The 25,380-nt window shown below is 42.2% G+C and overlaps 1 protein-coding gene across 1 annotated transcript in view; it reads right to left on the minus strand.

The window, feature by feature from the left end:
- Window positions 1-25,380, minus strand: part of MYH9 (myosin heavy chain 9) — a 79,141-nt gene that overhangs the window by 49,100 nt on the left and 4,661 nt on the right. The window contains 1 exon segment of the mRNA XM_033163368.1: window positions 5,543-5,895. Within this exon segment, the coding sequence (XP_033019259.1) occupies window positions 5,543-5,875 (333 nt within the window). The 5' untranslated portion in view covers window positions 5,876-5,895.

Consider the following 25,380-nt stretch of genomic DNA (forward strand, 5'->3'; position numbering starts at 1 on the left):
GTTATATACACTAATCCTGCCCCTACCACCTCAGAGGGATGAGAGCTCATCCCAGACATTGTATGGCATTCCAAGATGTCAGGAAGCAGCAGCACTTCTCAGTGTTTCCAACTGCAGCGAGACACCAAAGATGAGCTCCTGCTCCTCTCAATGTCTGTACCCACCAGGTTAGGATACTCTGCTGCAAAGTATATTTGAAGAACTGCCTCCTTCTCTGCCCCCTCTACTAAACTCATGGTCCAAGCAAAATAAAGTAGCTAAGAAGATCAGCCTCCTTGCTGACCCTTCCAGATGCAAGTGGGACAGCAAATATGGAAGCAGATGCCTCACTTCACTTAATACTTCTTAATGTTAGAAAAGCAGAATTGTATGCAACCACCATTTTCGGTTGCATTTCCTCAAGTATAAATGTCCCAGCTAGGAAACAAAGCTATGAGCATGGTCTAAGTGTCAGCAGCCAGCTGCAGCTCTTTGACATGCACAGCTCAAAATTGAAACTTGGATATTTACAAGTGAGGAAACTTCTGCAAGAAACAAATAAGCCCTTCCAGTTGATAGTGGTCATCATACTGTGGCTTGTATAAAATAGTCTTTTGATCACAGGGAACAGTAGAGAATACAAAGCAATTACAAAACTAGGAAGAGTTACGCAATTTGCCAACTCTTTGTTCTGTGTTCCTGTTTTAAATGATTCTATAAAAAAATGAAGTTCTCTAATAAAAATTGGTGTTCAGGAAATACACATTAATTGCCGTTTAAGCCAAGAGAGCTTGGGGGGAAATCAACTGGAAGAGTAACAATTTTATACTAGAAATCTAACTGAACTGGAGATCCAACAGCAAAAGTGTGGAGTAGAACAAATCTGACTTCAAAAAGACTAGTTATAAGAGTGAGCTTCTCCCAAGCAACAAATGCAAAATTCTTGAACAAGTCCATGGAAGACATAGCACTGATCTGAATGGGCCTTGTATCTGTTCAAGCACCTTAAGGACTCCAACTCTAAGTCACTTTCTCAGAGGGCTGCACCACAGTAAGAGATTAAAGCTGTTTCTCTTAAAATTGTTGTCCTGAAACAGGCACCTTTGTCATAGGACACTGAACCAGAGTGTTTTAGTTGCACTTATCCTTGCTGAAAATATGTATCTATTTCCTGCAAATGATCCAAAAGCTGCATTAGCCCACCGGAAAAAAATACCAAGTTTACAGGGGGGGGGCTTAAATTTGTAAACTTTCATCAGGCTGGCAAGCGTGAAGAATACACTGGGGACTTCAATGTGGAGGAAAGGGGGGCACCTATCTCAATGACCTGTTTAGCTGCTCATTTGTTTTTTACTTGTGGAATCCTTACTATGTTTTTTTAATGTAACTGTTAGCTCTATTTTTAAAAAATGTTGGAGAGTATATTCTGTTTTGTTGCTGTTTTAATTGTGAACCTCTTGTATTTGATTTTCATTTGTAATGTTTTCTGCTGAGGTGCCAAAGGGCCACAATGCCTTCTGGGCAACCTTGCAGGGACCACATCCCAGTAGTGGGTGGAGCCAAAAACAAAAGTGGGAGGGCAATGATTATTTATTTTAGTTTTGTACAATAGGCCAGTTTCTACACACATCCCTCTCTACCATCCATCAATACAAGCAAGAGGCATTATCAGAGTTCAAGGACACCTGCCAGGCAACAACTCTGGATGTGAAGCAGATCCTGTGAAGCTTGTGGCCTGGGAACAGTTTGGAGGCCCACACAGAGGAGCCTGGATGACCAAATTTGCCCCCCAGTCTGAGAATCCCCACCTTGAGACATGCTGTAAACCAATTAGAGGTTTTTCTGAAAATATGAATTAGTACAGAAACCATCTAAAATAAATAAAGGTTGAGCAAAATACTTGCCGGGGGAGTGGGGAGTAGAAAGATTATGTACAGTACTGCTAAAACCACAAAGTCTGCACACTGTAATAGACTGACTTGCAGACTTCATGGGATTGACCTTTGGTGACAACAGGTTTCAGGTTGCACCAAGGCTGTTGGAACAAAGCAACATTCAGATACCCCACTTTGCGGGGGAGGTTTCTATAACATAAAGTGTAGCTGGATTAAGTATCACTGGGTAAAAAACACTGTGACCCAAGGAAATTGCACATGCCACAGAGTCCTCTGTAAATCAGAGTTAACAACCCCAGTACCATATTAGTGAGCGATCATGATAAATGTAAGCAAAAAGGCTTTAAACCTGCGCAAAAAGTTAGCTGTATTAGTAGTAAAAAGTTATTTATTGTAGCTGCTTAAAGAAAAATAAATGTTAAAAGGTTCACTGAAACTGAACTACATAGCCATAGCAGCTAGATCAGTGAGAATGTAATGTTTTAAAATTATTGCCTAACTAAACCTCAGGAAATGCAAAGGAAGAGATGCGTTTTGAGAAGTTCCTTATAAGGCAGAAAGGTTAAGGGTGTATCATATCAGGAGACAGGAAGGAATAGAAAATAAAAATTGGGCAAACTTGTAAACACATTCCATTTTACAGTAGCAGGTCTTTCTAAAAACAGCACATATGCATGTCATTGTAGGTGTATGAATCTCTTCCAGTCAGACATTGGGGGACTCCTATTACTAGGCCTACTTCTGAAATTCATTTATTTGGAATGATCTTGGAGTCCAAAGATCACAAGTAACAGAAATAATAATAAAAATTAAGCAGGTCACTGATGAGTGAATGTCATTATCAGGAATATTGTATCTGGGGAACTACTCTGTGAAAATATACTTGCCAGGGCCAGTAGCCATGGCAACTCAAGGTATAAACTACATCTTAAATCTCAAGGGTTAGATTTCCTTTCCTTAATCATCACCCAATAAAGATTAGCACAGGCCCAAATGAATTGAAAATTAGAGCATTGACTGAGTCACTGTTAAACTAAAAAACTGCATACAAAACTTGTACAGTAGATTAGGAGACAATTAGTTACTACATAGGAAACTAGGAAGCTGCCTATATCAAGCAAGGCCATTGGTCCTTCTAACTCAGCATTTTCTACAGCCAGTGGCAGTATTCTTCAGCACTGCTGCCAGGATTACCTCTCAGCCTACCTGGGGATTGAACCTGGGACCTTCTGCATGCAAAGCAGATATTTTGCCACTAATACTTGCTCCATACTTGCTCACACATGATGCTTATTTTCCAAACACAAAAAATTATCAAAGGAAAGAAAATACCCACACGTTGAATGGGTCAGAACTGTGATAGAGACACTGGCAAGTATAGCCTCATAGAAAACAATAGCCTATATATGAACATCCTAATTGTACATTGCCTAGCTTAAAGCCATCAATGTGAAAAATTGCACATGTCCATTTTACTACATGTACACACTGACAACCTTCATTTTTTATGTGCTGTAAAAATGAAAGACAGACATGTGCCATTCCCCATTCCAAAGGGGAGAAACTGTGTAGGCAGACTGCCACATGTGACAAAGACTTCACTGTGCAAAGTCCTACAAGAGTCCATGTATGGGGAGCACAGAAGGGCTGATCCATGTGACAAGACAGCAACAAAGAGCTAAATGGATGCTAGAATGGAACTCTGACGGGAACAAATGGAAATCAGTGAAGTCTGGCAAAATATCCCTTTTACAGAGTCAGGCTCAGCTGCACAGCTTATGTGCAGGGCAGCAGTGGCATAGGCTTTGATCCAATCAGTGTCCTGAATATAGAATTCAAGACAAATGCCGATTTCTCTCCTCCTGTACCCTTGGCCACTTGTGAACCATAGCTCTCTGTCCAACTGATTAGTACCCCAAAATTAGATCCACCAAGACAACTGCAACCCTCCTCTCAATCTCCTGTATGCCAGTAAGGTCAGAGTTGTTTTCTGTAATAAATATTAAGTAGGTGACAACTGACTGCAGTTGTCTCCAAAGAATAAGCACAAGATCTTCAGAAGAGCAAGTGCCTAAACACAGTTTCTACCTCTCTACCCATTATGAGCTACACAGCAGCCCACCCTTTTATGCCCTAACACTTTACAACTTTAGGGGGAAAGGCTTAGTGGTAAAACAATCACTCTGAATGCAGAAGGTCAATCTCCAGGTAGGGCTGGGAGAGACCTCTGCCTAAAAGCCTAGGAAGTTGCTGTCAGTAACTGTAAACAGTACTGAGCTAAATAGACTAAGGGTCTGGCACAGTAGAAATTAACTTCATATGTCCCTAGGTATCAGCACACTTTATGCATTCTCTACCACAACTGCTGCAGCCCCCCCCCTTTTCCAGCTGAGAAGTTATCTCTACAGTCTCTATTCAGTGCAGCAGGTGGAGCAATAATGCCAACAAGTAAACCGTGTCAGCATCTTATCAGCGAACAGAGTCCATGCTAAGTCATGTATAAACAATTGAATATCTTGTTTCCATGGAATCAAGCTCATGAGAGCAATGCTGCCACTTTTGACAAGAGTTGAATTAAAGCTGTATATTCTGAACTGAGTTGGGCCTTACTGTGAAGTGTCCTTCTGGTAGAGCATCAGGCATTGCCTTCAGGAGGGAAATACTTCTGAGTATGGTGTCTTAGATTTGCAACCCACCCAAGGATGGAGAGCTCACTGCTTCAGTACATCCCTTGCCTGTATAATCCATTCCTCTACTTGCCAAGAACAGAAATGTGGCCTCACTGTGAAGCGTTCTTCTGGCTAGTGGAGAGTAGGGTGTACACCCTCAGTACAGAACTGAGGCTATGGGGGTGGTGGAAAGGGCTCCTCTTCAGAGGCCCTTAGGCATTTCCTGTTTGCATGGTAACCCAGCCAGCATAGAGAAGACCACCCATGGCATCTTTCTTACCTGTATACTAATGTTTCTTTACTTCTTTTTCTATCCACTATTCAGGATACCAAACACTGCTCAAGGTAGTGCCCAGCCACTCGCTGGTTTAGCTGTGTGACAAACTGGAAGTTGGAGGAAGGCTACCTTCCCTTCTTGCTAGCCACTAATTGTTTTGGGTTTGCTTGTTGTTGTTTTAAAATACAAGTGCTTTTTGATTCTGCTTCCAGGAGTTTATCTTTGTTTGCAAGCTCCACTCCTCCCCTGACTGAGAATCACCTGTTCACAGCACATGTTGGAGGCTTGAAGTGCAAGGAGATTATCGCAACAACTAGTCAATTCGGAGGTTCTTAGTTTTCCATGTTCAGCATTCTGATTGGTTGAAAGTAGATGACAGTACTTTTTTATATCCCAACTGCCTTATGTGCAGCTGAGCTTTGTTATTTTGCAGTCTTAGTATTACTGCTTTTTATACTGAGGTTCCAGATACAGAAGCAGCAAGCCAGGTGTCTACATGAAGAGTGTGTTCAGCTTGGATCAAACACTGTGCATGATTTCTAATATATCTTCCAACACAACACACAAGAGTCTAGCCACTCCATCACAATGTTCTACAAAAACTCTACTAGGGAAAGTACTGTTTAGTTTAATGAGAATGTAGACAGGGGGAAATAGTGTAAGACTGGGGACATATAAGATTTAGTTAGATCCTATACCTAGCAGAAAAAGTCATTACTCACGTAGATAAGCCCTGAGTAGTATCGCTCCTTCAGATTGTGCAACACTGAGGCCTCATTCAGGCAGGTCAGTTCAGCCATATCTTCCACTTTCGAGAACTTGGGTGGGTTCATCTTTTGGATATCATCTTTGTTGACTCTCACTTTCTTCCCGTTCTCTGCAAGCTCCACAATGGCTTCATCTCCTACTTCTTCCTTCAAGCTAGCAGGCTCAAAACCATTTTTCTCTGATGGGACCCACACCAGCTTCTTGGCGGCCCAATCAGCCTGAGCAAGAGGGTTGTTGATGAAGTTTCTATCCACATAGAGGTATTTGTCAGCATCTCTCTGAGCCATGGTGGTTTATAAGCAGGGACCTATGAAAAGAAAAGTTGCAATGTTATTACCTTGCCAACATTTTGACATTACAACCTTTTGAGTCACCTGAAATAGGCACCAGTTCCCTCACCAACACCGATTTCAAATCTCTGGCCATGTTACTGCTTAAATGCCATGCAATCATTAGAAGTAGGCTCATGTTGTCAGCTTATACACTCTATAGAGGCAAGAACACTAGAGGTGACTGTATAGATATTTTAGGTCCTTGTAAAGGAGTTTTGAGTAGACAAGGCCATTGACTCCAAGTTGCATGTCCAGATAAACTATTCACCTATTGCTTCCCCACAGATTCATTAGCCCCTGTGGGCCACAAATAGGCAGTGACTGGATGCATAAAAGCATCCAATTACTCAAGCAAGCAAGCTTTGAAGGCACACACAAGAAGCTGACAACTACATATCAACACAATGTGGTAGTGCTACAATTAGCCTCTTCCCTCTAGGCCTTAACTAGACTTTGGGAGGGAGGGCAGCTTCACATAGTCAAAGTGGTTTTCCCCTCAGTTAAAAACAGCTATTTAAAATAGATGGGTCACACCTGAGGAGAATATACACGTTCTACCCCAATGAAACTAAAATGATATTAAGTTATGCCAAATCATAGGAAATACTGAGATAAAGAACTTACTAAGGTTAATAACTTTTCAGTAGATATGACACAACCCGGTTTCTTATCAACATTTGTCAGTTCCCTGGAACAAATGTAATATATCTAAATAAATACTGACTAAGTCTACAGTGGTCTACAGTTATTTACAGCAAACTACAGCTATTTACAGACTGGCGGCCTTAGCATGGTAGGAAAGCAGGTAGTCTTTTCTTCCTATCTAGAAATTAGAATTCCTTTCCTTGCTATTATGCCTACAAATGATTAACTTGGGCCGCCAGCCTCACTCAATCCCTTGTGGCATCTGCTAATAGCCTGAAAGTAAAAGTAAAACCTCCAGGCTGGCAGGAGACTCACCCTGACTAGAGCAGGGCTGTGAGATTAGAAAAAAGTGGCTGCCAGGTAGCCACTTATTTTTCCACAAAGGGGGGGGGGGACTCAGAACTACTTTAGGAGGTGAAAGGCAAAGTAATTTTACTTGCCACTTTATGTGGCTCACTATGCAACACAAGTGGTCCATTGTATTAGGTATTTCAAAACCTTACAAACTTCCTGTCTCTCTGCATTGCATGTGCATGCATACAGCCATCAAGAACCAAGCTTTTCAGCCAGCTTTTGCACACCACAGTGTCAATACTGCTACATGCTGCTAGCCAAAGCTGCCCATGCAGACATTTAGAATACAGTACAAAGTGGTCTCCCTCCAGAGTCAACCAAGTTACAAAATAGTTGGTAAACTGCGGCAAGACTTGTTCAAGGATGTACTGTGGATATAAGTTCCATTAAGCCTTTCTATGAGAGAGAGAGAGAGAGAGAGAGAGAGAGAGAGAGAGAGAGCCATCAGTTTTATGTCACCTTAGTCTCAAAAGCAAGTGTTTAGACAGCCTGCATTCACCTAAATAAGTATTTACTTATGATTAACCATGCAAACAAGGCACTTTGGATTTTGCTAGAAATTAAAAACATAAGAGAAGTCTGCTGGATCAGGCAATCGCCCATCTAGTCCAACATCCTCTCACAGTGACCAACCAGATGCAAATTAGAAGCAAGCAAAGAGGAATAATGTTCTGGGGCTACATTTAATGCAAGAAACCAATGTCAAGCTCATACTGGCAGAATTTTCTGGAGACATCAAAAAGCAAAAAGTTACATTATGTAAAATCCAATAAAAGCTCTTCAAACAAACAAGAACTATCCTAGAGCCAAGTTTCCAGTGATACACCATGCTTCATGATGCCTAATCATAGTCTTGGAGCCAAAAATATGCCACAGGTCTTTGCTAGAACAGGAGAAAACTCTGGTGGTTTAGGCCCATAAGTTTGTCACTCAGGAGCCAAAGGAAAGGGTGGGAAATAATTCATTGTGCTGTATTGAGAATTGTATCAAGGCTGGCAAGGCAACAGCTGCAGTCTAAACTTCTGCTACACAGCTTCCTGCAATTGCAACTTCCAAGAATCTAACTACTTGCCTTTTTTGGCCATAATTGAGCAAGCACCAGGAGAATGAGCGCTTCCAGCTGAATTTGGTTACTTTCAGTTTCATCATTTCCTGAAAACTAACTGAAGAGCTGTATAGTCAGCTTAAAAATTCTTCTATTTCTTTAGGCCCTTTCTGCTTAGAATACATCTGGCATGGTTTTGTCATTCCTCATGCCTTCAGAGAAAATAGTTATTTTGATTGACAGCCTTTGAAATGCATGGTGTCCTGGAAATTTTGCTTCCATGTCCTGTGCACAGTCTTAGTCACAAGGTATTTTCAGCAGCAAGGACCCAGCACTGAAATTCAAATCCCATAAGCCCCTGGCAGCTGTGCCAATGAGTGGGGCAATGGGAGTTGCAGTCTAATGACATCTAGCAGGCCACAGTTTTTCCACCTCACTTGCCCCAGCACATAAATCTATTTCTCCCCATCTTAGCAGAGAAGGGGCCCCTGTTGTAATATTGTTCACAAAGGCGACCAGTTACTCGAGTTCACTTTTTCCAAGAAGTAATTGGCAAACATTTCCAATTCATAATACAATTATGAAGAACTGAAAAGATTATTTTGAGGGGGGGCATTCTTACAGCAGTGGATTTATACCAACATATCCATACACTTCACAAACAGGTGTGTGCCAAACTGTATGTGCAGTCAGGTACGTGAAAAGCCTTAAGAGTGCACAGAAACTGGGCTCAGGTTCTACTAGAATTGTTTATGAGCTCTGATGCAGGTAACTGATCCAATAGCAACCATAATCTTCTTAGGGGTTTCTCAGGGAGCCACATCATGTACAGCCATGGGGTAATATTAACATGCTCCTGACAACACCCAAGTTCACACAGAAGGTGGCAAGACTGAAAACCTAGCCAGTATAAGGAGAGTAGGAACCTTGGATTGTTTTCAGAATCCGCTTTAGTTCACAGGGCTTCTGTGAAAGACAAATCTATGTGTTCCTTGATTATAGGACATTTGAAAACAAAAAAAGGAACTATTAATGTCCGCCATTACTAAATGCAAAAGAAGAGTGCAAATAACAGAGTAAGGGTGGGTCAATGTCTGTAAGATGAACAGCAAGGAAGGGAACGTTCAGAGTCCATGGGTAGGCAAACTAAGGCCCAGGGGCCGGATTAAGCCCAATCACCTTCTAAATCCGGCCCACGAACAGTCCGGGAATCAGTGTGTTTTTACATGAGTAGAATGTGCCCTTTTATTTAAAATGCATCTCTGGGTTATTTGTGGGACACAGGAATTTGTTGTTTTTTTAAATATATATAGTCCAGCCCACAACGTCTGAGGGACAGTGGACTGGTGCCCCCCGCTGAAAAAGTTTGCTGAGCCCTGGTTCAGACCAAGAAAAGGGAGAATGTTAGACCTTCCTTAAGTGACACATATGATGATCTAGAGACGGTAAGCTTTAACAGGAAATGGTAACAGGCCAGTTGTAGGATGTGAAAAAGCTCACACCACATCCTGACAACAATTATCAGCACACTAACTGAATCTATTGCCCTTTTATGCTGTCACAACTATGAGTTCTCTCCATGAAATAACTTGGATTCTGTACTTGTTTTTCTTTCTTTCTTTATGTCCATTTATGTTATTGGTTGTTACCTGTTAAATATACTTAAAAATAATGTATTATTAAAAACAACTATGTTACCTGGCCAGAGAATTGGAGAAGATCAGTCTACATCCCAATCCCAAAGAAGGGCAGTGCCAAAGAATGCTCCAACTACCGCACAATTGCACTCATTTCACACGCTAGCAAGGTTATGCTTAAAATTCTACAAGGCAGGCTTAAGCAGTATGTGGACCGAGAACTCCCAGAAGTGCAAGCTGGATTTCGAAGGGGCAGAGGAACCAGAGACCAAATTGCAAACATGCGCTGGATTATGGAGAAAGCCAGAGTTCCAGAAAAACATCTACTTCTGCTTCATTGATTATGCAAAAGCATTTGACTGTGTCGACCACAGCAAACTATGGCAAGTTCTTAAAGAAATGGGAGTGCCGGATCACCTCATTTGCCTCCGAGAAATCTCTATGTGGGACAAGAAGCTACAGTTAGAACTGGATATGGAACAACTGATTGGTTCAAAATTGGGAAAGGAGTACGACAAGGCTGTATATTGTCTCCCTGCTTATTTAACTTATATGCAGAATACATCATGCGAAAGGCTGGACTGGATGAATCCCCAACCGGAATTAAGATTGCCGGAAAAAATCAACAACCTCAGATATGCTGATGATACTACCTTGATGGCAGAAAGTGAGGAAGAATTGAAGAACCTTTTAATGAGGGTGAAAGAAGAGAGCGCAAAATATGGTCTGAAGCTCAACATCAAAAAAACTAAGATCATGGCCACTGGTCCCATCACCTCCTGGCAAATAGAAGGGGAAGAAATGGAGGCAGTGAGAGATTTCACTTTCTTGGGTTCCATGATCACTGCAGATGGTGACAGCAGTCACGAAATCAGAAGACGCCTGCTTCTTGGGAGAAAAGCAATGACAACCCTAGACAGCATCTTAAAAAGCAAAGACATCACCTTGCCGACAAAAGTCCGTATAGTTAAAGCTATGGTTTTCCCTAGTAATGTACGGAAGTGAGAGCTGGACCATAAAGAAGGCTGATCACCGAAGAATTGATGCTTTTGAATTATGGTGCTGGAGGAACTCTTGAGAGTCCCGTGGACTGCAAGAAGATCAAACCTATCCATTCTCAAAGAAATCAGCCCTGAGTACTCACTAGAAGGACTGATCCTGAAGTTGAGGCTCCAGTACTTTGGCCACCTCATGAGAAGAGAAGAATCCCTAGAAAAGACCCTGATGTTGGGAAAGATGGAGGGCACAAGGAGAAGGGGACGACAGAGGATGAGATGGTTGGACAGTGTTCTTGAAGCTACTAACATGAGTTTGGCCAAACTGCGAGAGGCAGTGAAGGATAGGCGTGCCTGGCGTACTCTGGTCCATGGGGTCACGAAGAGTCGGACACGACTGAACGACTGAACAACAACAACATGTTACCTAATTTAGTGTTCCATACTTGGCGAAAATCAGCTCTAGCACAGGTCCGTATTGTCTACCTCCAGAAAAGGTAACTTATTAAACACTGAATGTATGCTGGAAAACTGCTGAGAGATCAAAAACTGCACCTTATCTGTATCATTAACATGATCTGCACATCACTTTATCAGCATTATAAACTGTGAAAAGGTACCACATTTTAACCAACTGTTGAATGTTTATCACAGGAAACACTTTTCAACCATTCAAGTCCACTTGAACAGAATTGCTTTTGGGACTCTGCCATTGCTCAACAAGGTCAGTAAATTAATATAAAAGACCATAAGCAACAAATCTGCTTAACAAACAGGAAATTTGGTCTCAGACTGACTGGGGTATGGTACTTGAATGTGTCCAATGAATATTATGTCTGCTTTCAAGAAAATTATATTTTATATTACACACACTCACATAAGGCATAGGATTTAGTTAAAGGGGGTAAGTAGGAATAAACTTCCAATCCTACAAATAACTGTTCAAGTTCGCAACACACATTTATTTGTAGCACATCACATTTTCCCCTTCCTCCTTTTTTTTTTTTTGCTTGCTAATGATACTGCTCCATTATTCAATGCAGAACAGATTTTGACCATTTGAGTATTTGCTAGTTAGTGTTTTTTCAGGACCTTTATTTCAGCTTAAGGCAGCTTTTCTCACCTAATGCCCCCCAGATGTTTTGGACAAAGATTCTCAACAGCCCAGACCATGACCATGTTGGAGGACACTGGGTTGAGGAGTGCTCTCCCAGGGCTATTTTTATTTATTTTTAATGGAAGCAAAGTTTCTTAAGATGTTAAAAGTGCACAGAATCTCCCATGGAGCAGCTGGTGAATCCCCTGCTCTAAGCAAGCATTATCTTACTGGGTACCTCCTGCTGTACAATAAGATGATACAAGTTAGTGGAAGCCAACATAAATGTTAAACTGAACAGTAAAACTCAACTAAAAAGCATGTTTGGGTCCACTGTGCAGAATCCAGCTTGTTCCTAGAACTGATCTGCTAATTACAGATATAGCATCAACATCTGCAGTCATGGCTGAACGCTAAACAGCAAGTATTGGGCAGGTAGCCACCCCTTTGATGTTGAAAAAGACCATAATGAGATTTGCCGGAGCACATGCAACAGCAGTAGTTTGGGAGAGACTCTTTCCTGTGTTCCTGCCCACTGGCTCTTTACCATTCTATTGTAAAGCTGGACTAGTTCCAGGTGTGTGATCCCTGTTACCATCCACACTTTGATTCAGTCATAACCAATACATCTAGAAGCAACTCAGATCATCTCAAGCACATAGGTTTAAGGGAGACTGCAGGGCATTTTGGCATTCTCAGAGCAAACATTTCTTTCTCACGTGAGCAAAAAAATTTCAAGTGAAGCACCTTCACCTTCCCTTACTCATAATATTGTAGTGTACCACAGCCACAGTCCTTTCAGTACAGATGTGAAGTGGAGACAATGGGGAAGGTGGGAGGAGTTGCATCTTAGTCTAGCCATGCATACATACATTACAAAAGTTAATTAACACCACAATCAGCCATGGGAGGGAATACAAATGCAGCCTCTGCGTTGTATATATTTGATGGAGGCATATGGCAGGAATGAGCAAACTTTGACACACCCCATCCAGATGCTGCTGGACTACAGTCTTGACCACTGGCCTATGTCAACTAGGGTTGATGGGACTTGAGCCCAACATCATCTGGAAGGCCACAGGTTCCGCATCCCTGCTCCAAGGAGTCACATGTATTCCCAGTAATCCTTATTGTTAGGATAGGTTGTTCTTCTATTTAAAATGGGAAGTCAAGAGAGAACACAGAACTGTGTAAGAGCCAAACTGGTCATGACAACAGCAGACTCATGCATGACTACCAAATTCTAACAGAAGGTGGAAAGTGAACTCTTCTTACTAAATCACCTCTCCCAATATGTTCCCCTTGCTGCAAAGGGGGAAGCAGCTTGCGCAAGAAGAGTGTGGTAACAGTAAGGATTTGGCAAACGTCTCACCCAGCCATAACACAGTTGCGACACACAATTAGTATTCTGCAGAATCCGAGCTGCACTATGCCACCTACTGGGTACGTAACCAAACACTGACATTCGAACCAGGGATTTCCTAGTTCACCAGCGCCCCACCCACCTTCCCATAGTTATACCATGCACCCCACACACTATGGAACCTGCATCTCTCTTTTAGGGAACATTTCAAGAAGCTATTGCTAAACATGCACAAGAGATCCTTTCTCAACTCCTGAGCTTTCTATAGGATCCAGGTGTTTCAGATGAAGGCTGACAACTGAATACACCATCTGCACCTTCATCTGAAACACCATCTGCACCACAAGGCTGGGAAGGAGAGGGTGAGATACAGTCTACCTTTCAGGAATTTAGACATTCCATTTGCTGAATCCTTTCTGCAGGATTTCTAGTATTAAAGGTTTGTGAGAACCTGCCCCCTGAAAAAAGTGAGGCTTCCTTTAGGCTTCAGAAGCATCTGGAAAAACAGGACACACTGCTTGCAGTTTTTTCTCCAGTACTATTTGTATTACCCCCTTGGCCTACTGTTTACTTTATCGGTGGCCACAGAATTGCTTTTGGGACTCTGCCATCACTCATCAAGGTCAGCACATTAATATAAAAGAGTATAAGTAGAAAGACTGCTTAACAAACAGGAAATTTTGTCTCAAAATGACTATGCTACTTGAATGTATCCAATGAATATTAACCCACAGTTTTTCCTGATTTAAGCATTGCAGGCTCTTGCAAATAGGTAACTGCACAACATGCCCCAGGCAAAGTAGCTGGAGAGTGAGAAGACAATAACCTTTTCAGTTGTAGTTAAAGCCTCATCTTCAGGGAAAGATGACAGTTCATTTTCACCAGTTTGGAGTATTTAACTATTGAGCCCTAACAGGACCTAAGCAGTTAGTTCTTTCCCACCTAAATCAAATGCAAAGCCTTGCAACCGAATAGCCCAAATGAAATCTGTAATGAAATTTCTGGGGGAAAGTACTTCCCAGAGTTATACTGCACTTTGTTCTGATGGAACCAAGCTTCTATTGCTCAAGCAGTCCGAGCATAGTTTGCTCAAGTGTAAGGGGGAGGGGGAAGCAGTAAGATATAATTACACAGCAAATGCTACCTAACTGGTAAGTGCAGTGTGTAGGTTAAGCAAGGGGTGAGGTGGTGAAAGTGCACTATGTGATCATGATCTCGAACCTATTGCTTACAGGACAAAGCCTGATTCACTGGGTATTCTCCTGAATGTGGAGAAACTGAGCCTCTGATTCTCAGGAGCAATGCATTCAATTACTCTCAAAATCTGAAGTACACAAACTGCAGTACTTAAAAGAGAGGGATATAGAAATTTCTACAGCTTAAAATGTTTGAGCTTCATTTGTCAACCATGGCAAAAGCACATTCATGTTTCACATTTCCTTTGGACAGGCAAAGTTGTCATCTGACGTCTTTATGCCCAATTTTCTCCAATTTAATTGTATGTGGGGGCATTACTGTATTCCCATACCTGTGCATTCTGTAACACAGAGCAACTGAAGCAGAGAAATCTGTTGAAAGTACTCAATGATTAATTGAGGTGACAAGTACAGCAGTACACTCCTTGACTTTTGAAATTATGAAATGAGAGGCACTCTGATTAGCAATATCCTGTTGCTGATGTTGCACAGTAAAAGAGGAGTCAGAGCAACTGAAAATTAGTTGCAAGATCATAATGTGGGAGAGCCACATTATAACACAAGTCAGAAACCAGAGGGGTCTATAGTTCACAACTTCAAGTTGCTCCTCGTATAGGTTTCGTATAGTTTCAACGTTAAGTATTTCACAACACTCGCATAAACACACATTTTTTTTTAAAAAAAGCAATGTTAAGTGCAATGAGGCACCTTTCTGTGACAGTGGGAAAAAATAACTGTCAAGGCTTTCATACAAACTAAACATGGTGTATCACAATAACATTTGATACAGGTTTACTCAGAAGCAAGCTCCAGTGAGTTGAGTGGAACTAATACCCAGGATACATACGATTGCAGCCTTAAGTAACTGCTAAAGTCTCTCTCTCCAGGAATCTGAGCTCTTTTTCTTGACATTCAAGTAGTCTACTTTTTTTGCAGCTGCATGGTACTTGGATGCACTACTTCAGAGTACTCATTTTTAAGTTTATTATCCCAGGGTACAGGGCTGCCACCACTCAAAAATATGAACTTCACTATTCACTTGGTGTCAAGCAAGTTCTGCACTAAGGAAATATAAATTGTATATGCCGCAACATCAAAAACGTGTGAAAATTAACTGGCATAAAACTATTGGTATCAGTGTGGTTGCAAGGGAGGGTCCACAAATTACCTATATTGGAAAGATAGTAGCAATTCTGCCATTTTACGTACAAACAGAAGATGCAACCCAAGCTGTATGGTTCACATGTTAAGATTATCCCCATATTCTGGCCCTATTGGTTGCAACTGTTAACACAAATAAACTGACTCTTCTTAAAAGTTCCACATCACTTTAAATTTGAAGAAGTGTGCATGCACACGAAGCTCATACCAAGAACAAACTTAGTTTGTCTCTAAGGTGCTACTGGAAGGAAATGTTTTAATTTTTATTAAATTTAGAAGTCTTCTTTCCCTTCATGATGAATTGTTCGGCTTTTGCTGCTGTCCAATTCCTAGATTAAATAACTGTATTATTTAACTATTTCCTTCTTCCACTCTTCCAGACTCACCTCTACAGGACTTGAGGAATGCCAGCTGCAGACCAACAAGTCATTACTAGCCTTTGTATGGTATCAAAGGGAAATTCTTATAACAGGAGGCAAGGGAAACCCATGATTGGGCTTTTCTTCTCAGAAGGCTTGTGACTGGTTAACTCAGGGGTCTGCAACCTTTAAGACAAAAAGAGCCACTTGGACCCGTTTCCGAAGGGGGGGAAAAAACTGGGAGCCGCAAGACCATTGCGACATTTAAAACAAATATAACACTGCATATATATATATGTATATGTATATATGTATTTCAACTAACAATCCAGTCTTGGCTCCATGCACGGCCTGTTAATGCTTTGAATAAACTCACACTGCAGCATAAACTTAACATTCTATTTACGGGGGACATTATCTTCAGACCAACTAACTGAGTTTCATGATACTTTACTGCCCATACTTAAAAAAAAGAAATCCCTCAGGATCTTTTCCAGCACACCTAGTTTGAAAGCTCTTTCTGAATGCTGTGTCAACCAAGAGGATTGGCAATACTGAAACCCAGGCAGCACTGAGACTGGTATGCATAACCATGTGCAAATAAGGCCGTTCAACACCTTTTTGAAAGCCCTAGCAAACAACACAGTCCCTCCCAAATGCAGTATACCCCAATGCAGATGCTGCTTGAGTCACACAGAGGCTCCCCCAAGCAACCAACAAATGAAATAACAATAACAATATTAATGTTACCAATAATAGTAATACAAGTAAGAGGTCTCAACGAACCTTTCGCTTCTGGAGACTCCCCTGTGTTAGGCAACTAATAAATAGCATTAAGAATGGTGATAATATAAGGAAGAGGACCAGGAAAATTTTTGCTTGATGGCAAATTGCCCAGAGACTCCCACCCCAACCCCCATGTTAGGCAACTACTAAGTTAAATAACTAAGCAGGGCCCAGTATGGTTTCAAACTGGATAGGAGAGCACGTGTTGAGATACTTGTATTGCCAGGGTTGGGCTAGAGGACCCTCGGGTGTCCCTTCCAACTCCACAGTTCTATGATTCTAACAATATAAGCAAAAGGGTAAGTGCGTTTTTCACTCAAGGCCAGTGCATGCCCCCTTAAAAACAACAACAACACCACACCATCAAATCCCACTATGGCGCTTAATAGAGCAATTTCGTTGTTTCACGCAAGGGGACAATGACAATGAAGATTTATTCTATTCAATAGAAACAACACACCCTTTAGTCCTTTGCAGGTTGCATAATCGGTTATGCTGTAGTCCTGTCTAGGCTCGTTTTACCAGGACCTAAATCCCGATGGACCTCAGCGGGGATTTGCTAAGTGCGCTGGTTAAAGTCTTTGAAAGGCTGCAAACTTACCCGGAAGTAAGTCCCATGGAGCGCAATGGGACTTACTTCTGAGTAGACAAAACGGGGCTGCGCTGTGAAGGTGCCACTTCAAGATGCAACACCCTCGGAAGTGAAAAATGCTAGGCGCGTCTACTCAGGAGTAAGAGCCGCTGAGTTAAATGGAACTGACTCCCAAATTCAGAGGACGCAGGCTTGCTTTTTGTTTCATCGCTACATCTTAAGGTTTATTTGGGGCCTCCGCCACGTGCACTTCTCCCCAATGATTATGAAATAAACGAGGTTGAGGGGGGGACGCCTGTTGCCCTTAATCCCGAAGAGCTCACCAAGGACAACGACCCCTTAGCCTCCCAACACACACACACACACGTACACCTCTCCTCCAGACCATTTGCTGGCTTTACTCTGATTTTCCACTTCATCCCCCCCCCAACACACACACATCCTTAGTTTCCTCCCCAGCAACCTAGCCAGCATTTGCAAAATCAGGGGTTGCGAGCAGTGGAACTGGGGGGAGTGAGGTTGATATCCATCGGTCCTTTTCTGATTTTTTTCTACAATAGTTACACATCTCCAAGAGGTTAATGTTGGGGGTGGGGAGGGCGCGTCCAGGATGCCTCCAGGCAGGCCCCGCTTCCTCTACAATTTTTTAAAAGAGGGCTTGTTCCTCCTCGCCCTCGCCCGCTGCCCCTGGCCCAGCCCGCAGCTGCCTACCTGTCATCATCGCCTTGAGCCAGCAGCAGCTCCACGCCAGCAGCAGCAGCTCCACCACGCCAGCAGCAGCCACACCTCCAGGCCAGGCGCCAAGGAGGGAAACTGCTGTTGTCTGCTGCTGCGCTTGCGCTGGCATAAACGAGGCACGGCGCATGAGCAGAGCAGCAGTGCCTGCCTCAGCCTGGGGGCAGGCCGCTGGCGAGCTGGAGAAGAAGAGGAGGGCACGGGCGCAGCCGGTGGGGCCACGAGTGCGGTGCCGCCCCCCAACTTCCCCCGCCCTGGAAAAGAAGTGGACAGCACGGGCGCAGCCGGCGGAGCCGCGGCAAAGGTGTGAAAGAGCCACATGCGGCTCCGGAGCCGCAGGTTGCAGACCCCCGGGTTAACTAGAGAGCCCATGCAAATTTAGATGGGCTTGTGGTTACAACAAAAACAGAAGGACCCCTGCAAACAGATTAGGATATTGGGGGATGGGGTACTACCGTGTTTCTCCTAAAATAAGACACCGTTTTATATATTTTTTTGCTCAAAAAACACAGTATGGCTTATTTTCAGGGGATGTCTTATTTTAACCGTGTTGCATCGGTACACTGCATAGCCATGCCTCCCCAGGCAGTTTTAATGGGAGGTACCACGTCACTATGGCTTATTTTCGGGGTATGGCTTATTTTTGGGGAACGGCTTATATTTCGCAAATGCATAGAAATCCTGCTATGGCTTATTTTATGGCTATGTCTTATTTTAGGAGAAACAGGGTACTGCCAAGGCAAAATACTTTGCATTCAAAGCTAGGAAAGCTATTTGCACAATTGTATTTCTTAAGAATCGTGTTTTGCCCTCAAAAGTCTTACCACCCTTTCCCCACAATCACTATTGCTGAAACACAGAAATGTAATATGGAGTTAGTAGCTTGCTGCAGCACAGCTTACTGCAGCAACACTGTGCATGGCAGGGGTGGAAAAGTGGTAGGGAAACCCCACAGTAGTGACAGGCCACTCCTGCCATTACAAACCAACTTCAGAGTTAAGTCCTAGGACACGTTGCACTCAAGAGTGAAGCTGATATTAATTAGTTCAGCTTACAGAGTATGGGAACTGGTGCATGGAAATAGCATATTGTGTTATGGGGAGGGGTGTAGAGGTGGTTATTAGTTTCAAACTCCATCTGCAGCACACTTAAGCCCAACTGGCAGCAACCCAAAGCTTTAAAAGTTTGGAATATATCTTATTCCAAGCTAAATGTAGCATAGTATGCTTTCTGAAACTGTTGTTTCCTATTACCATGTGTGCAGTACATGCCTTCTCAGCATAGGAAAGAGACAGCATGCCCACAAGGAAAACATTCCAGAGGGAGAACACATTCTTCGTGACCACTCAGTAGAGTAATCCCACTTTAATGACAGCAGTGGCTTCAGAGACTCCAGCCTAGCCCTGCTGCTCAAAGCGTTTGGTTTAGAGTTCACTATGTCTCCCTGGGCAACAGGATCTTAAGAGACAGGCCTAGGACATTGCACAAGATGACAATATTGAAGCAAAAGTTCCTATCCCTGCAGGCTTTGCCTGCTCAGCATAGGAGCCCAAAGTACTGCCAACAATACCTCCACAGCAGCAGATTAGCCAATAACTAAATGCTTCCCTGCTGTGCCACAGGTAGGGCCACTATTCCTATTTACTTAGATTTGAAAGCAAGGCTGCCTCTTCTGCTGGTTTTACCATCCCAGTCAAGTTCATGCAAGACGTATGTCAGAGTCAACACCCCTCCTATCTATGATCGTGCCTTCTCATTCTTCCACGGACTCTACGATTTGCATCAATGCTAAGCTCCTTACTTTTAAAGCACTCTCTCTTCACGGATGTTTCTTCTGTATCATCTTTCTGGTCCACATTTAAGTGCAAAAGTTTGATACTTGACACAAGCAGCAGTAGCTCCTTGTCTCAATGCAGACCACCACTATCCCAGGAGCAGACAGAAAAGTAGGGCAAGTGGTTTCTAACGGATCAAGAGCAGGAAGGAAGAGGCTGTTGGCATTCCCCACAAGTGATTTTCTTCCTGAATTGAATTCATTTCCATCTGAGGGCCTGGGTAGACCAAAGCAGCTAGAAAAAGGGCTGCAAGGGGTAGTGAGACAGAAGGAACCAGCACTGCTCCAACAACAATAGTACTGCTGGGCTCAGGTTGAGACGAGGATCTGCCCCGCCCTCAACTTTTTTTAAAAAAAGAAATGCCACTGATCCTGAACTTCACGTGACCACAAAGGAAACAAGCTGATAATTGTCCATGATCAGGAATCTATGGCTACACCACTGCCTTTTCGTGTTGTAATAATAATCCCTCATTTCCTGCTCCATTATGAGTTTTATAAGATCTGGCAACTTGGCTAAAGTGACAGCTAGTTTCATAGCATAAAGCCAGCCTCAGGCTCTTGGGACTATAGCTATCTTTAATCACTAGTTCTAGATAGCGGCAGCAGCACTGAACATTCAGTGTCATCAGAGCATCTTAAGCAACTAAAGCTCTCCAAAATTTCAATACAGATTTATAATCATATACAACTTTTTAAAAGCCTTGTGACCACCTACTCAGAAATGTTACCTATCCCTTTGGCACAGCCCTTTGCCATCTGCCAGCACTACTTTCCTGGGATGTCCCCTTATCCAAAAGCAAGTGCCGTCCAACACAAAGAGAAATGCTGTGCACAAACGCAGACATTCCAGTGACCATTCCTGACTCAGCCTTCCTTCTTTACTGCATGCCCCTGGACACAAACAAGTAGGCTGAATTGCAGTTGCAAGCTTGTTTTTAAGATACCTAAAGGCCATAAACAGCTTGGGAGCCTCCAATAAAAATGCTTGTAATTGGGACTGCTTAAGACATAGGTGAAAGGTAAAAAGTTACCAAGTCACTTTTCAGCCATGTTTTGTCAAAAGTCTACTTCTAAAGAACAGTTTATGAACATTAGGTAGTACAAGATTTCCCTAGACCTGCCTTCCCTCCTCAGTCTGATACCCTCCGTATGTTTTGACTACATCTCTTATTGTTGCTGATCATTAGCCATGCTGGTTAGGGCTGATGGAAATTGTAATCCAGTGCATTTGGAAGGCACCAACTGGGAAAGAGTACCCCAACTATATGCCCCTCATTTTGGAAACATTGTTGAAGACTCCTCCAAGTTGTACATATGGGAAGCAATAGGATGGAGGGGAACTCAAGGACTAAGGCTCAATTACAGCCAGGAGAAACAAAAAAGAGCAGTTCAGGGGATGAGAACAGTTTAGGAATAAGAGTACTGTAGCTTGGAGGTCTGGGCAAGACTGTAGGCCTAACTGGAAACTGGAACAGCAGTGCCTAAAAATACCATTTCTAAGAAATAAAGTTCTTAGTGGGTCTCTCAGCTGTGCTTCCTCACATCCGACAACAAGTAAAAGGGTATTAGGGGCTGTATCCAGTGCTTGAGTAGACCCATAGAAATGAATGCCCTTGACTAACTTAGGTCTATTAATTTCAGTGGGTCTCCTCTGAACAGACCTTGTTTGGATACAACCCATACTATTGTGTTTTATCCAACTTGCTCTTCAAATACATGTGTAGCAGGTTTGTGCAAGCACACTATTAAACAATATGAAATTCAGAAAAACAGCTAATTAAGAGGAAACAAGAAGAAATTTAATGCAGGCTGGAGCCATGGAAGCACCCAAAGGCTTTACTATATATTATTCCTAAGGCTTTCATGATGCATGCTCAAGCAGCTTCAGCACTATAGCACAAGTGTCGTCCCTCTTCATTACTTCTATTGTAACCTAAGGGATAACTAAGATACCTAGTCTGTGCACATTAACATCAGGTCTAGACTTTAAATAGCTTGCATAATACTGCACAAAATGTAAAATAAGCACCACAGTGTAGTCCGGCAATTTCAGCTTCACTCTACTTGAAAGGAACTTCATAGCCAACAGTGGTAAGGAGCAGGGCTTACTGCTGAGCTAATTGGGTTGAAGGCATTTTCTAACATCTGAATAATTTAAGTCCCACTGTCAAACTGATTAGTGATTATGCTAAATCTACCACTAATAGCATCTTAGGGCAATATTAGACACGGAGCAGTTGTGTGGATTTAATCTTGGAGTGGCCTCATCACATGTATTGGGCGAGGACACACTGATCAAGGGGTTCAACCCTTCCTGAATATCTTGCAGCTCCTCTCCCCAACTGCTTTTCACACAGCGAAGGTGGTATTGGAGTGCTCCTGTGAGAAGGACTCACTCAGACCTCCAGCTTTTTACATAGCTAAGTGTATGGAACTGCTAGAGCCAAGTCCTTAACTCAACAACAAACAGGAAACTGCTATCTAGCAAAATAATGGTCTGATTTTAGCTAACCAGCCAAGGGAATAGTTCGCTTGTTTAAAACCCACATTTTCTATTAGCAGTCACTTTGGTTGCATTAAAAGCATCATAATACCAACAGGCTTATGTCTGAAGACACAAGATTCTCAATTAGAACTTCAAAGTTTTTGCTGAAGATCTGTATTCATCCAATGGGGGGGGGAAATGTGGTTGTTTCAATCAGGTGAGTAGATGAAATGCACTATTTTAGAGATACTAAAGATAATCCAAAGAGTTTTGCATTCATCTTCTAAATCTTATCATCAATGCATCTGAATGCATTTGGAAGAAATTCCCATGAATTTCAAGGGAACTCGTTTTCAAGCAGTTAACTAAATTTAGGAACTGTCATTGGAAGTAAGTTGGACAAAGTGGTAGCCTGGTACAAAAGTTAGAAAATCATGAAAGATTGCACATTCTGTATTTAAGAGTTGCAGCAACCTCTTAACAGAGCAGTAGATCACTAGAACTTGTAGAATCTTTGGGTTCCCAAACTACAAGTGTTGACAAGTTTCATTCAAGTGGCCCAGTGTGTCTTAAATACAATTAAAATCATACACCATCTAGCACAGCACATTACAATTGCTCTAAAAGGCAGGAGAATCATTAAGTGGTTGCCAAGGCCCTCAGCAATGTTCAAGTGGTCTCAGAGGGAAAAGGTTTGGTAACCACTACTATAGACTAATGAAAATTGGTACTGGATCCATGTTGTTTAAACTAGCCTAGCAGAGTCCAAGGCAGGCAATAAATTTTTACTGTATGCAGAACCATTTGGATCCTCTTGTTCAACCTCTCTCAGAGCCCATGCCTAATTGTGTATGGATAACCAATTCAAGATAGCCCTATATAGCATACCGTCTTAGGCTTGGGTAAAGGCATGAGCGTGCTGTGATTTTCCCACTTCCTCCAAATACACAGGGAAGCAGTGTTTGCAGTTATACCAGAAGCTTAAAGGGAGGGTGAGAGAACTTTGCCATGGTCTATATTATGGAGAAAATATAGCCCCATCCCATTCAATATATATTCCTTCAATATAATCAACAGCAAAGGAAATGTTTAGAAAGCTGAGGACATATCCCAAAGGGCTGGACATGAAAGGATAATCTAAAATTAGATATTGGTATAATAATGTGTTACTTAACGTTTAGCTTCTAGGGATGAGTCTGTAATTGTATGTAACCACAAGCGGTCCATGTACTCTTGCCACCAAGCCTTTAGCCACTTCTTTCCATGTCCTTTTGTCACATATGTCATACAGGGAGGGTGCTTCAAGTCAAGGTAAGAACAAATCATCTTAGATTCACAGTCAACAAGAACTATGCTACTTCAGGCAATCCGGTATATTACATTTCAGCCTGCATAGATAGAAGCTATTGACAGTGAACACACATCAGATTAGAGAAGATTTGCCTAAAAGCTGATAGCTGGCAGTAGTTTGCATATAAACATGGCACAACTAGATCTAAGCTACTGAGTGTGTTCATGCCATGAACTCCAAATGAAAAAAAATGCCCAAATTATGATTTACATCTATGAAAATAGGCACTCTTGTTAAGGTGGATCTATACTATTTTCCATAGCTCTGTTAGCAAGCTGGATGTATGGACTTTTGATAGCTCAGAGCAGTCTTGTAGAACTAAGTATCTGAATTGCTGCTTCATAAGGAAATTGCTTTGTGGGATCTGGCCCAAGTACTAAGCAGCATGCCCAAAAAGGAGGACTACTCTTATGGCACTGGAAAATCTTACAAGTACCCATTGTTGGAGTGCCTACCTCCCAGGACTTCTCTGGGAGATTTCATCCTATTATGGCCTGCTAGACAAGAAATAAATGCAATCCTGTGCATGATAGGTAGGAGTAGAATGTTGAACCGCCCCCCATGTAGATCATCATTTGTCCAAGTCATATTTTAGAAAGTAAATAATTATAAGTCAGATTTTTAGGGTGGGTTATGACATTTTGGGTCCATGCATTGACTAACAATTTTTGCAGAGACTGGTTAGAATAAAGATACTCTGAAATATGGTCCCTTTTATTAACAGTGCACATTTGCCCCAGGCTCAAAAGAGAAACTTGCATTATCTTCCATGCCTGCCTGTTTCTGGCCTACCTGAACACCTGCCGTGTCCAAATACAGTACATGAAATAAATTTAGATACAGCTCAAGGTGAATAGTGCAAGCACTCACCAGCTACAAACTGGAGGCTGAGCTGCTATGCCCATTCAGCAGCAGTTTTGTCTTACAGATTTTCTGAAAAGCAGATATAAAATGACCAGGATCCAAACTAACACAAGTGTAATTTTAAAAGTGAAATAATAAAATCTAGCAAACATGGAAGTTATTCTAGGTACTCATGCACCCTTCTAGGTCATGGGCTCCTTTGTGTGGTACTTCATAAGGTACAAAGGACTGCTGCCAGACCGGAGTTTTACCCTCCTCATGCATGTTCAGAAGCACTTTTCACTCATGCACTCAAAGTGGGTGGGAAGTTGAATCTTGGTCAAATATTTCTGCCAGAATTCAACAGTTTAAGATAAAACTTACGTGATACCACAAAACAAAACAAGCTCTCTCTCTCTCGAAGTATGTATATGTATTTGTATTCCTACCAGCAGTATCTTGACATGGTACAATAGTAGCACAAAATACTTAAGATTTGGTCACATAACAGTTTAAAAAAACCCACTAGAAACTGGCAATCAACTAGTACATGAGATGTGAAGAGAAAGATCCAGCTTATTTTCCAAGACTTTCCCTCTTTTTAAATTTACATTTCAATATTGTAGATTAAAAAATACATAGGCCAGCATAAAACAAAAAATTACTGGTAAATGTACCACGTTAATTGCAAGCTTCCAGGTTAGATGATTTACATGCTAACTAAATCCACCTTAGTACATTATCAAAATGCCCAGTGTTAGAAACTGGAACTGGAATGCTAGAAGCCACATGGCTCCTGCGACCTAGGTTGTGGGTGCCAAAACAAAATGTCTAGGTGCATTGTTTGTTTTTGCTGCCCTGCTACCAGACCAGGCAGCCCCACAGGGGAAAAAAGCTGCCTAGGGAATCAGGGGGTCTGCAGGGTAGCGCAGCAGCAAAAGACATGTCTTTTGCTTCCACTCTACCCTGCCAAACACCTG

The sequence above is a fragment of the Lacerta agilis genome, chromosome 10 (genome assembly GCF_009819535.1).
Source record: "Lacerta agilis isolate rLacAgi1 chromosome 10, rLacAgi1.pri, whole genome shotgun sequence".
Taxonomy (NCBI): domain Eukaryota; kingdom Metazoa; phylum Chordata; class Lepidosauria; order Squamata; family Lacertidae; genus Lacerta; species Lacerta agilis.